Below are 14,325 nucleotides of genomic sequence, written 5' to 3'. Positions count from 1 at the left end.
AGGCAGAGAAGAGGAGTGGAGAGGAGGAAGAGAGGGGAGGGAGGGAAGAGGAGAGAAGGCAGAGAAGAGGAAAGGAAGAAGAGGAGAGGAAGAGAGGAGAGGGGAGAGAAGGAAGAGGAGAGCAAAAGGAAGAGGGGAGGGGAGTGGAATAGAAGAGAATAGAGAAGAGAAGGAAGAGAGGGGAGTGGAAAGGAGAAGGAGGGAAGGGGAGAGAAGAGAAAATTGGAACCAAATGTGGCTCTCTTCAATGGTCTGAGCAAACTTGAATCTTTTCTCTATAAACCCAGGCCGTGCTGGACTTTCACAAGTTATTTTTTATTTTTATGCTCTGCGTCGGTCTAACAGGCTTTGGCGGTTGCAATTCCCCATCCCTCGAGTCTACCTTGGCGCCTCGTAAAACAATTTTTAAGACCAAGCCTGGGAAGATAAGAGACAACAGAATGTTTCTGTAAAATAAATATTGATATAATCAACTGATTTTAACCTCAAAAGGGGGGGGGGGGAGAGTGTAAGGCGGGTCAAGGAGCAGAGCCCGGAGGAATAATGCAGGTTATAGTGCATCATACATCTTGTTCTAAAATGTTTGACACCAGCAAACAAATGGGCCAAGCCAAGCAGGAATCAACGAGTCAAAAGGAGGCACCAGGAAATCAGCCCCAGGAAAAAAAACCAGAGGCAACACCACAATCGTGGTGAAAGTCAGGTGAATCTAGGACAAAACTAGGCCTGGGTTAGACCAGGGATCAGCAACCTATGGCTCTGGAGCTGCATGTGGCTCTTTCATCCCTCTGCTGCGGCTCCCTGTTGGTAAAAGGAAAAAAGGGACGCCGTGCTCGGAGGAAATTCTATGGTGGGGGAACCAAACTTCCGGTCGGTAAAAGGAAGCTGTGATAGGAGGAGACTCTATGGTGGGGGAACTGGACTTCCGGTCGGTAAAAGGAAGCTGTGCTAGGAGGAAACTCTATGGTGGGGGAACTGAACATCCAGTCGGTAAAAGGAAGCTGTGCTAGGAGGAGACTCTATGGTGGGGGAACCAAACTTCTGGTCGGTAAAAGGAAGTTATGCTAGGAGACTCTATGGTGGGGGGAATTGAACATCCGGTCGGTATAAGGAAGCTATGCTAGGAGGAGACTCTATGGTAGGAGAACTGGACTTCTGGCCGGTAAAAGGAAGCTATGCTAGGAGGAGACTCTATAGTGAGGGAACTGAACATCCAGTCAGTAAAAGGAAGCTATGCTAGGAGGAAACTCTATAGTGGGGGAACTGAACATCCGGTCGGTAAAAGGAAGCTGTGCTAGGAGGAGACTCTATGGTGGAGGAACTGAACTTCCGGTTGGTAAAAGGAAGCTGTGCTAGGAGGAGACTCTATGGTGGGGGAATTGGACTTCCAGTCGGCTCCAGAATTAAACGGCGGATTTCCGGTTAGGACCTTTGTGGCTCTTTGAGTGTTTAGGGTTGCTGACCAGAGGTGGGTTCCTACCGGTTCGGCTGAGTAGGTAGTAACTCGGCTGGCCACACCCCTGAACTGGTTCTATTGCTGGCGTCATATTTTCTAAGGTCCTTTAGAGTTACTTCCTCCCCCTCCAGATCTTTGTATTATCCCCCGTGCTCTACTCGAGGGGAGACCTGGTGTTGGAGCTACTCAGCTTCTGAGCTCCTTCAGTTGGTAACGTAACCTCCTCCCTAGGCCCTATTTTGTTTGGCCCTTAACTCCTCCCCCCTGGCACAGATTAAATAACCACCAGACATGAAAGTAACAAGTGTGATGGCCTCTCGTGATCACGAAACAAAGAGGATAGGAAAACAACCTGGATGTGGTTTATCTAAGAGTTTAACCTGCTTTGTACAGAATTCTTCAAGCCAAGGTCATTTCAGCCCGGAAGTCTTAAAGAGATCCCTGTGTTACATGTGAGTGACTGGGGTGGCCGGTTTTGCGTTTTCAAGTTCTGCATCCACCCAGAAGGATTGGCGATGGCGCCGTAGAACTTCGATGGCCTTCATTTCTAGCGGAGTTGGGTTGATACCCAAGTCCTCCAAGCCAGGGAGATCAGGAAACCTCTTGTCGGAGATGTGAAGCTTTGAAAAGATAAGAAAAGACATTGATGTTCCAACTACAGTTAAGCATTTTCACTCTGCAATCAATCAATCTGCCTACCTACCTACCTATCATCCACCCATCCATTGTCTGTCTGTCTGTCTGTCTGTCTGTCTGTCTATCTATCTATCTATCTATCTATCTATCTAGCTATCTAGCTATCTATCTCTATCATCTATCTACCTACCTACCTACCACCCACCCATTATCTATCTATTTATCTACCTATCTACCCGTGACCCGACAAATGCGCGCACGACAATAGCACGCCGACAAAACCGCGGTGAGAAAACCGCGACGTCATAAACGCGCCCACAACAATGCGCTGACAAAACCGCGCCCACAAAAGCGTGATTTAAGTTAAGGTAAGGGTTATGTTTATTATGTTATTTTTGTTGTTTTTTGATGGCGCGCTTTCATCGGCGCGCATTCGTCGGCGCGATTTCGACCTCGCGGTTTTCTTGCCGTGGTTTTGTTGGTGCTCATGTCGGTGAACCCTATCTACCTACCTACCTATCTTCCATCTATTATCTATCTATCTATCTATCTATCTATCTATCTATCTATCTATCTATCTATCTATCTATCTATCTATCATCTATCTATCTATCTATCTATCTATCTATCTATCTATCTATCTATCTATCACCCATCCATCTATCTTCCATCTATTATCTATCTATCTATCTATCTATCTATCTATCTATCTATCTATCTATCTATCTATCTATCTATCTATCTATCTATCATCCATCTATCCATCCATCCATCTATCACCCATCTAGCTATCTTCCATCCATTATCCATCCATCAATCCATCTATCATCCATACATACCTACCTACCTACCTACCTACCTACCTACCTACCTACCTACCTACCTACCTACCTACCTACCTACCTACCTACCTACGAAAACCACTCACAGCGGATCACAAAATCTCCAGAACCGTAAAGCTCACAAACTTGAAATGTGGCACATATGTACCTCTTCGCTTCCAGATGCTCGCTTAGATAGGATTTTTCAAAATGATCATCAGATCATTAGTATTTGTTATATTATTATTAACACACTCTGATGCTAAGGAGTTCTACTCCCCCTCCCCACCTAAAAAGATTTCTGTTCAAACTGCCACTTGGGCGTGGCCAGCGTGTGACTCATCTGGCCTGCTGGCTGGGAGCTTGGAGAGGAGCCTGAGGTAGAGAAGGAGTTAAGATAGGAGAGGTCTCTCTGGGGCAAACTACGGCCCGCGGGCCAGATATGGCCCACCATTGCAAAGTATCCAGCCCGCGGAGTGGTGGGATTCAGCCCCGCCCCCTCGCCTCATCCTGCCCCTCATCGTCGGCCTTATCATCCAGTGAGCATCCACTACAGCTGCAGTTCTGGTTAGTTATTTCACTGGTTGAGCTGCACTTGTGATCACACCGTTGCTGCCGAAGGTAAGGCCGAAAGTTGCGGGGGTGGGGGGACCAGCTAACTGAGGAGTGATCTCACCAGTGCCGGTGTGTGAGTAGCGGAGGGGCTACTGATCCAGGGCCGGTATGTGAGTCGGGGAGGGGCTGCTGCTGGATTGAAAAGTAGTGCTTAAAAAGTCTTTAAAAACAGCCTTCCAGGATGTTTTTCACAGCCATATGACCCAGGGCCGGTGGGTGAGTAGGGGAGGGGCAAGTAGAGCAAGGACAAAGGCAAAATGGGCTGCTAAATTGGCCACACCCACCCAGTCACATGACCGCCTAGCCACGAGTACCCAGCCGGTCTGGCTCCCCCCAACAGTCTGAGGAACCACGAATTGGCCCTGTTTAAAAAGTTTGAGGAGCCCTGCTCTAAGTACGTGGTTTTTATACGTGGTTTTCCTCTTTCAAGTTGATCTTTGGGTAGTAGCCTTATGGGCTTTTGTGTGCTTCGCTTTTGTGCACCTGATTGCTTTTCTTATCTAATGGTTTTAATGCGCCAATCTTTCTTTCGTTCCTCCCTCCTGAGGATAATCTCTACACGGAAGAAAGAAAGTGAATGCTAATATGCTTTAGTGAGTCAATATGTGTTTAAGTACTGATTTATAATTAAATCCTAGGAATTTGCCTTTAGCTAATCAATCCTGTGTGTTTGTCTTTTGTAACTGCCCGGAATTTCCTGAATTCTGTAACTGTTCTCAATGGCTTTTCATATCCTTATAACTATTCTTAATAGTTTTCTTTTACTAATGGCCTGGGGCTAAAGATTCGCTGCCCCTATCTCGAATGGTATGATTGTTGCGCTTTTTAACTATGTATTGTTCTGTGTTGTTGTTAAATTGTCTGTATCCCCCCCCTTCCCTTTTTGAGTTGTGAGCCGCCCTGAGTCCCCTTAGGGAAAAGGCCGGCATACAAATGAAATAAAACTCTAAAACTCTAAACTCTAATGTGCCCAGAGTTTCAATTTCTCCAACTTGGGATATTTGTAGGGTAAAATTTGTATTGTAGTTTATATTATTCCAGAGCCGTGAGGGCGAACCGATGGCATGCGTGGCAGAGCCATTTCTGAGGGCACGCAAGGTTGCCTTGCCAGGTGATTTTGGGCCGTTTTTTTGCCCTCCGGAAGCTTCCCTGAACGGACTTCCGGTTTGAGCGTTGGGCTGTTTTTTCGCCCTCCAGAGGCTTCAGGAAAGGCTTCTGAAGCCTCCAGAGGGAGAAAACGGACCCAACGCACAAACCAGAAGTCCGTTCCCGAACTTCCGGTTTGCGTATTGGGCCGTTTTTCAGCCTCCCCAGGCTCCTAGAAAGCCTCTGGAGCCTGGGGAGGGTGAAAAATGGACCTAGCGGGATCACCGGAAGTCGGAAAACAGGCCATTTCGTGCCTCCGGAAGACTCCCTGGAGGGGGGGTGGGGGAAGCCGTTTTCGCCCTCCCCAGGCTCCAAGAAAGCCATGGGCGCGTGCACGGGGGCAGCAGGGTATGTGTGTCACGCACGCATGCGCAGGGGGCAAGGCGCGGGGGGAGCATTAAATTATGCGAGTGCGAGAGTATGCACATGCGTGCTTTTGACACTTAAGGTGAAAAAGGTTCGCCATCACTGTTCTAGAAGTTTCTGGTCTGGCTCTTGTGGCAACACTGTTTCAGTATAGTTAAGACATTTCTGGCCTGGCTTTTTGCAACGCTGTCTCTGTTTCCCTCCCCCACATCCAGCAAAGAGGGCTGGGAGAGAACGGCGGGGGAGGATCTTGCGGGGTGGGGGCCATCCCCCAAGCCTGGCCTTCCTCCTCCCTTGTTGGCGGGGCCAAGAGAAAGAAGGGGACGGTGTGAGGAAGCGCTCTCGTACCCCACTGAGCACCGAGCACAACAGCCCAATGGGAGGGAGCGATGGCCCAGCAGAAGCGCCCCCATTGGCGAGGTGGATGGCGGAGAGGCGTGGCCTGGTTCTCGCAGCGGGGTGCTGTTCAGCCCCTCCAGACGCGAGCTGCTGCCTTTGAAATGCGCCGCTTTCTGTTTCCTGTGCCTTCCCATCTCAGGGCTGGGCTGCTCCCCCCCTTTCAGCTAGCTGGACCTCGAGGAATGTGGAGAGTTTCAGGCAAGCGCCGGAGGATCAGAAGATACACTCCGACGTTGCCCCAACACGTGTTCCTTTGTCCCAAAGTAGGATTGAAGGGAGCAGGGGGAAGGGTAGGAGAAGCCCGGATGGCTTTCCTTTGCATGGGGCTGGGGGAAAGCGTGGAACGACAAAACCGCGCTGGTCAAAATTGCGGTGATAAAATCGCGGCGCTAAAGCCACGACGTCATCACCGCCGCGACAACAGCGTGGCAACAGAAGGGTGCTTTAAAACGGCGCTGCGGCAGAAAGCCGATTTCAATTAAGGTAAGTGTTAGGATTAGGTTTAGGGGTTTGTTTTAGGCTTTGTTTTAGGGTTAGGGTTAGGGTTAGGGTTAGGTTTAGGGTTAGGTTTAGGGTTAGGTTTAAGGTGTGCTTGGGAATGCGCGGATTTGCCCTCCGCGATTATGTCATCGCGGTAGGGTCGCGTTTTTCCTTAGCGCTTAGAACGGTGCGAATTAGTCTTCGCCTTATGTCTCCGCAGATAAGGGCTTCGCGGATTTGTGGTGGAACCGGGGGAAAGACCCAATGCCCGCTTCATGGCCTGCCCGCTGCTCTCGCAGTGCCTCGTACAGCACAGCGAAAGTGTGCTTCACAATGGGGGAGACTGGATCCCCTCCTCCTCCTGGAGCACATTTAACTGATGCACAAAGCGCTGTGCGCAGCAGTTAGATTTAGCACGCTCTTCCCAATGGGGGAGATGGTGTCCCCTCCTCCTCCTAGAGCCCATTGCAACACGGAACATCAGCCGCAGCTGGGCCAGAGTCTCGGGACAGAGAGCAAGTCACACATCCACTTGTGCGACTGAGGCGCGGGTAAGACTTAAGAAGCGCCAGAAGAAGCCTCCGCGAGATGAGAGGAAAAGTACAGGGGCGTTTGGAGAGAGTCTCCATTCCCGTCATCACCCTTGCCTCCTAGCTTCATTTATCCGGGAACCTGAAATGACTCTTAATTTTAAATCATATTTTAAAATATGATAAAAAGCACCCAAAGAAGAAGAAAGAACATGTGGGGAAAAAAAACCCAACCCTGGCCCGTTTTTGGAAATGGTTCAAGAGGGAACACACACACACACACACACGAGGGGGGTGGGAGAGAGAAGGAGGGAAAGAGATGGGGGAAGAAAGAGAGAGACCGCTGTCCTATAGTATTTCAAAATGACGGTGATTTATTGCAAACCTAGGGAAGTGCCACGTCCTGATTTGTGACATACCATAATAACCTTGTGTAAATGTTGTTAAAAATCAACATTTCTTCTCTGGCCCTTAAAATAAACAAATCCGCCCAGGTTATCCTATTTTGTATTTTGATACATCTTTTGCTGAATCATTATTGTGTTATCTGTCTGTGGCTAAGGGGGGAAACATCCTATCAGTAAGAAGAAAAATGAAACTGGAGAAGTAGAAATGATTGTAGGTGCTGCACTCACCCGATCAACTTTGTCTCTTGTTATCGACGGCTCAAACGGATTCATCTCAAAAAGTCTCGCAATTAAGCTGCAATTAAGAGGAAGAAGAACATCAAAATAAATTCCAGTTGTTTATTTGGATGCCTGGACTATTTAAATAAAAAAAAATCTTCGGTTCTAACCACTGCGTCCCCATGGCTTACGGTAAGACTTATATACCGCTTCACAGTGCTTTACAGCCCTCTAAGCGGTTTACAGAGTCATCCTATTGCCTTCAACAATCTGGGTCCTCATTTTATCCACCTCGGAAGGATGGAAAGCCGACTTTGAGCCGGTCAGGAACGTGGGCAGAGTCTGTCTGCAATGCTGCGTTGTATAACCACTAGGCATCGGGGGCTTCTAGACTCTTCTCTCTGTTTACTCGTCCAAGCCAGCCCCACTGCAGCCCCACCAGTCCACTCAAAAAACATACGCCGCGTTATCTTTCTTTTTGGAAAGTGGGGAAATCTGCCCTTCTCCACTCCGCTAGAAAGACTCTTTGGATCTACTGTGATCTTGCTCTCTTAGCCAAGCTGATTTCACAACAGAGGTCCAGATCAATGGGGGCACCAGGGACCGGTTCCGTGGACAGAGGTTCTTCCATAGACCGTAAGGGGCATGGTTTCACGTGCTGCCTGTATCCCACAGATGGGGCTTTGCTTGTTGCCGTGGCCCTGTTTCTGGCATGCTGCGGTGCGGTGGTGTCCACAGACTGGGGGTTGGGGACCCCTAGTCTAGATCAGTGCTATGCTGGCTGGGGGATTCTGGGAGTTGAAGTCCACAGGACTTCAAGTTGTCAAGGTTGAGAAACACTGGTCTAGATAATGTCTTGCATTATTACTGTATTCCAACCTTAAATCCTGTAGGTAAAATAATAATGCCACTATAAAGCCATCTAAGTTTGAGGTGTCAAACTCAAGGCTCATGGGCCGGATTCGGGCTGCAGGCTGCTTAGATCTGACCCGGGGGGGACGGGCGTCCTGGAAACAGCGAAGGACTGGCCCGCGGTGCCTCTGCCAGAGAAAACGGAGCTTGGGAGGGTCACGTGTGGCCTCCTGAGCTTCGGTTTCACTGGTAGAGGGTTGCAGGAGGCAGTCGCAGCCGAAAACGGAGCTTGAGAGCCCGTTTTCAGTGGCAGAGCACTCGGGCCACCACAGGTGTCCCTGATTCGAGTGACATCGAGTTGGCCACGCCCACCCTGGCCACACAGCCGAAGGTCAAACAGAACCCTGATTTGGCCCTCAATGAAATCGAGTTTGACACTCCTGATCGAAGTGATAAACTGCCGTCAAATATAATCGGGGAAATGAGGGTTAAAGTTATGCAACTGAAACTAGGGGTGGGAATAAGGAGGGGAATTAAAAAAGATGCCACAACGAAGACTAGCTGTTGAAGCAATGATATAAAAACCGTCCTTGGTTTATTAGAGGAAACACCTATGCAATACATAGTCATATAAAACACACCCTCTTTGATGGCTTTATGTATCAGGGCACAGTAAAAATCATCCAATCCTTTGAAGCGGGACCTCAGAGGAACAATAGCAGCAGATGAAATATAACTTCGTGTGTGATAAATATGACGCCTGTAATCTACGCACACACACACCTGGGCAGGCAACTCACAAAGGTTTTGAGACCTGGCAACTCATTCGTTCTTCCAATGTCAAGGGGGCACTGTACATGACATCTTGAGAGGAACTAACTGTCAAGGTTCCAAGTAATACACCATAACACACAGAACTCTGAGGTAGGGAGATCCCTCGAAGAACAGCTTTATTGGAAGTATCATATTGGCACAGACGGGTGAAAACCGACTCTGAGGGTTCCCACAGTTTTCACCTAATTAAATGTAAAAGAAAATTCCCCCCTTTCCCAAACAATCCATCGCATGGTCCAATCGAGGTGCTGTCCAGTTGCTTGGAAACTTCACTCCTCCTCTCTTCCGTCACCCGTGGGAAGGCCCTTGGTTCCCAGGGAAAACTATTTTAGCTTGGCTACAAAACTCCAACTATCTCTATTCCCCCCTCCCTATACCTAGCACCGTTGTAGCGACACTGAAGTCTCCAAGATGGCCTCAATCCAGCCAGTTTCAGGGTGGAAGGAAGGAAGGAAGGAAGGAAGGAAGGAAGGAAGGAAGGAAGGAAGGAAGGAAGGAAGGTTCCCGTAGTTTCTAATTAAAAGTAAAAGCTTTCCCCTCTTCCGAAACAAACAGTCGCATGGTCCAATCAGAGTGCTGTCCAGTTGCTGGGTAACATCATTCCTCTTCTCTTCAGACACCTGTTGGAATGTTCTTGCTTCTTCTTCTTCTTCTTCTTCTTCTTCTTCTTCTTCTTCTTCTTCTTCTTCTTCTTCTTCTTCTTCTTCTTCTTTTTTCTTTTTCTTCTTTTTCTTCCTTTACCTCTTCCTCTTCTTCTTCCTCTTCCTCCTTCTCTTTCTTCTTTCTTTTTTTCTTCTTTCTTTCTTCCTTCCTTCCCTCCCTTCCTTCTTCTTTCTTTCTCTCCCCCCCCCCCCATTTCTCACTCTCTCTCACCTACACACACGAGTGATTCAACCTCCTTAAGGTTCAGCCTATGACGGAACCCACCACCAACCAAGAAACCATTGGACTTACTGGTAGATGGGGCTAGGCAGAGGGTACAACAAGAAAGGCCTGTGCATGACCGAGTACAGGTACTTGACCATATCATACAGGATGTATCTGTGAGGGCTGCAAAAGAGAGAGAGAGAAAAAAAGAATTTATAATAGACATGAGATGAGAATCTTGCAATATAACAATGGCTTCAGATCTTTTGAACAGGACAAGAAGTCCTCGAGTTACAACGGTTCGTTTAGTGACCCTTCAAAGTTGCAACGGCACTGAAAAAGTGACTGAGGACCGTTTTTCAATGACAGCTGTTCCAGCTATCAAGTCAGATGATCAAAATTCGGACGGTCAGCAGCTGACTTATATTTACGACGGCTGCCACGGCCACGGGATCACCGTTGGCGACTTTCTGACAAGCAAAGTCAAGGGGGAAGCCAGATTCACTTAAGAACCGTGTGACTAAACTTAACAGCTGCGGGGATTCACTCAGCAACGGTGGCACGGAAGGTCGTAACACGGAGCAAAGTTCACTTAACAAGCGTTTTCACTGAGCGACGTAAATTTGGGGGCTCAATTGTGGTCATAAGTCGAGGGCCGCCTGTGTTTTGCATCTAAACTGGGATGTATGATTAGTGCATACAAAGCCAGCTACTTTTGTCTCCCAGCTACAAAAGTACCAATCTTATGTCTGTGGAGGTTCTCACCTCATCTAGGTGAGAACCCTAACCCTAACAGATGAAGCTTCTTGGATGAGAACTTCTCATCCTCATCCTCCTCTTCCTCCTTCTTCTCTTCCTCCTCTTCCTCTTTCTCCTCCCCCCCTCTTCTTCTTCTCACCCAATGTCCTTATTGAGACCCTCATTGTCCCCAAGGACTGCGCCCTCGTCAAGGCATCAACCAGCTGCTATTGATTTTGTAACGTTGTAAAGTGCCATAGATGGAATAAATTTCCCTTCAACCAGGATGTCCTGATAACGCGGAAGCTGGAATAATAGTAATAATAATAAAAAAAGGAGGAGACACCAGGTGGCTGTTCTCCTATCCGTCCAGCCATACGGCAACTATTGCAAACCAATGTCTTATCAGTTGAACATCTTCTGCGATATGTCCAAGTCAGACCTGCGGAGGACCTATTAAGTCATCAAGTCATCTCCCAACAAGGGAGGAGATCAGTTCCAGATAACCGAGCAGATCTTAGATTAATGTGCCGGTGATAGGGTGCGTAGTGTGTGTGTGTGTGTGGGGGGGAGTCCTTACAGGTCCTATCAATGAACTACCCCCCACCCCCTATATTGTTTGAGGATCCCAGCAGGATATTTGTTTCATGTCGATCTTCATTAGATCCCACTCAGGGTCCTTGTTTCCTCTGGTGTCTGTTTTCGTCAAACCGGCAGATGCTGCTAAGGACTGTTTGAGAAGCAAAGGCAAATAACGACTCTCGTACTTTCCCACATTCAAATGTCTGCGGGAGAGAAGGAAATCCCGGGGGAAAGAAAGAGGAATTGACATTTGTCAGGCTGGGATTTATTTTTATTTTTTTTGTAAAAAGTACAGTGGAAATCTTATGTCTGCGGAGGTTCTCACCTCATCTAGGTGAGAACCCTAACCCCAACAGGGGAAGCTTCTTGGATGAGACAATCTTCTTCTTCTTCTTCGTCTTCCTCCTCCTCCTCTTTTCTTCTTCTTCTGTTGGATAACCATTTGTCTGAACTGTCCTATCCACTTCTTCTTCCCTCTTCCTCCTCCTCTTCCTCATTCTCCACCTCCAGAAAACTCTCCAGCTGACTTTTCAAAAACCACCTTTGAGACTACCAAACTTGTGCTAGCTTATGATTTTTCACTATAAACCTGTGAGAAATTCTACAAATCTTTCCACAGCTGTTTGACCGGACGTTGATACATCAATGTGCTAATGACAAGATGAATGTTTATAACAAACAAATAACTGAGGCTGCCACTGCTGCTGATCCAACCCTTAGCACAACCACCTACATGTCTGTGTGTGGTGTGTGTGTGTGTGTGTGTATTTGTGTATATATATTTGTGTATATATATATATATATATATATATATATATATATATATATATATATATATATATATATATATATATATATATATATATATATATATATATATATATATATATATATATATATATATATATATATATATATATATATATATATATGTACTTAACAAAAAGGCAACAGTAAAAAATATTGGGTTTCTGTCTGGATGGTCTCTTGTGACGAGCCTAATGACAGAGAGTGGAAGTGTGACCTTCCTCCCATACTTGGGCATACCAGGGGTTGTGACTTTAAGTATATACCTCCCACCCTGGCTGGCTGATAAGGAGTCGTTCTCTGTAGCTCAAATGGATAACTCCCTGCCTGGGAGGCAATGGAACACAGGTTCGATTCCCAAACTTGGGTATGGCTAGCTGATGAGAGCTAAATAGCTTGAAATAGATCTATACTAGTCTCCCTTTATTTATTTATCAGCATAAATATAACATATATATTTGTGTATATATATTTGTGTGTATACACACACACACACACACACACACACACACACACACACATATATATATATATATATATACACAAATCAGAGATTGCAATTCTTCCATTTACAGTACCTATTTCTCTTGGAGGGGGGTGGCTGCCTTAAAGTCAGTCTTGACTCCTGGTGATCGTCCTGCAATCTTTTTGGCAAGATTCCAGAAGGGGCTTGCTATCGCCTGCTTCCTAGGGCTGAGGGAGAGTGGTTGGCACGAAGACACCCAGCAGGCTGTTTGCTCAAGGTGAGGGGTTGAATTCTCTTGTCTCCCAGCCTGGTACCTTAATATTTGGCTGGCAATAAAGCCTCTCAGTTTAGGATAAGGGAAGGTAATTTTTAATGGGAGTTGTGAGTCATCCCAGAATGATAGGGTATGAAAGTCCCACGTTTTATGGAAAGGGAAAGCAAAATGGAGTGTTGAAATTTAACCTTTATTATGTTCTTTCTGCGCCGACTCGTAAAACTCAAACTGCCCAAGGAGCTGCTGATTCTGTTCTACAGAGGAATCATTGAGCCTGTCATCTGCACCTCCATAACTGTCTGGTTTGGCTCTGCAACCCCAAAAGACAGACACGGACTTCGGAGGATAAGCAGAACTGCTGAAAAAACAGTGGCTACCAACCTGCCTTCCATCGGGGACCTGTACACTGCACGAGTCAAAAAGAGGGCTGTGAAAATATCTACAGACCCCTCGCATCCTGGACATCAATTGTTTCAACTCCTACCCTCAAAACGAGGCTATAGGGCTGTGATGGCAAACTTATGGCACGCGTGCCACAGATGGCACACAGAGCCCTCTCTGCGGGCATGCAAACTGTTGCCCCAGCTCAGTTACACCGTGTATGTGTGCATGCCTCCCACCAGTCAGGGTTCCACCACAAAACCGCGCTCGACTAAACCGCGCCCGACTAAACCGCGTCGCTGACGTCATCAACATGGCGACAACATCGCGGAGACAGAAGCACGCTGTAAATGCTAAACCTAAAATTAACCCCTAAACCTAAACCTAACCCCCCTAAACCTAACCCTAAACCTAACCCTAAACCTAACCCTAACCCTAACCCTTAACCTAACCCTAAACCTAATCCTAACCCTTAACCTAACCCTAAACCTAACCCTAACCCTTAACCTAACCCTAAACCTAACCCTTACCTTAAGTTGAATCGGCTTGCTTTCAAAGCGCTATTTAAAGCGCCCTTCTTTCTCCGCGCTGGCTGTTGTCACCCTGTTGATGACATCAGCGACGTGGTTTAATTGGGCGCGGTTTAATCGGGCACGGTTTTGACGGGTCACGACCAGTCAGATGCTTTTTGGGTTGCACAGGCATGCATAGGGGGAAGGGGAGGGGGATGTGTGTGCATGTGGGGACGGGGAGTCACGTGGGCATGTGCAAGGGACAGCAGTGGGGGGGGTGCATCCCCCCCCAAAAGGCCTGTTTTTTGTCCAGGAGGCTGCAAGGAGGCCTGCTGGGCCCAAAATGGGGCGCAGGGGGTGGTTGTGCGCGCATGCACAGGGGTCAAGCGTGCATTCCTGGGGGCAAGGAGCATTGGGGGGGGAGTCAAGCGTGCATACGCAGGGGGGCAGGGCATGGGGGTGTTGCATGTGCATTGCATTGTGCACACAACAACAAAAAGGTTAGCCATCACGGCTATACAGCATTGCACACCAGGACAACTAGACACAAGGACAGTTTTTCCCCCTAATACCATCTCTCAACTCATTCCCACAACACTGTCAATAATTTACCAAGATTGCATTACTATTCTTCTTCTTCTCTTCCTTCCTAGTACCGATCTCTCCCCGTTTATGACTATATAACCAGGTTGCTTGTACCTTTATAATTTATAATGTTTTTATAGTTTCCTGGCACGATTTGACAGCTTATTAGTAACCTTGGCAGATGCGCCGAAGACAAATTCCTTGCGTTGGCCAATAAAGGATTCTAATCTATTCTATGTACGACCACAAAGGACCTTTGATTTAGGATGAGGAAGCACGTGAAATATTGATTCACAGAAAAATTGTGACATGAGATTTCTGGGCCAGGGGAAAAACCGGGACTCTTTCAGTT

General features: G+C 47.3%; 1 protein-coding gene across 3 annotated transcripts in view; it reads right to left on the bottom strand.

The window, feature by feature from the left end:
- Positions 1–296: 296 nt before the first annotated feature.
- Positions 297–14,325, bottom strand: part of NDUFA9 (NADH:ubiquinone oxidoreductase subunit A9) — a 31,815-nt gene continuing 17,786 nt past the window's right edge. For 2 of the 3 annotated variants that reach the window (XM_087722271.1, XM_087722272.1), the window contains exons 9-11: positions 9,716–9,811; positions 7,085–7,151; positions 1,806–2,076 (exon numbers count right to left, since the gene is read on the bottom strand). In XM_087722271.1, coding sequence (XP_087578397.1) covers positions 1,903–2,076; positions 7,085–7,151; positions 9,716–9,811 — 337 coding nt within the window. In that variant the 3' untranslated portion in view covers positions 1,806–1,902. Of the gene's footprint in view, positions 418–1,805; positions 2,077–7,084; positions 7,152–9,715; positions 9,812–14,325 lie in introns of those variants that run through there. The other variant, XR_015697627.1, reaches the window with a different exon arrangement.

The sequence above is a fragment of the Thamnophis sirtalis genome, unplaced genomic scaffold, assembly GCF_051295495.1.
Source record: "Thamnophis sirtalis isolate CommonGarterSnake01/CBP01778 unplaced genomic scaffold, rThaSir2_p1.2 scaffold_9, whole genome shotgun sequence".
Classification (NCBI taxonomy): domain Eukaryota; kingdom Metazoa; phylum Chordata; class Lepidosauria; order Squamata; family Natricidae; genus Thamnophis; species Thamnophis sirtalis.
This window is presented reverse-complemented; position numbering and strand designations above follow the sequence as displayed.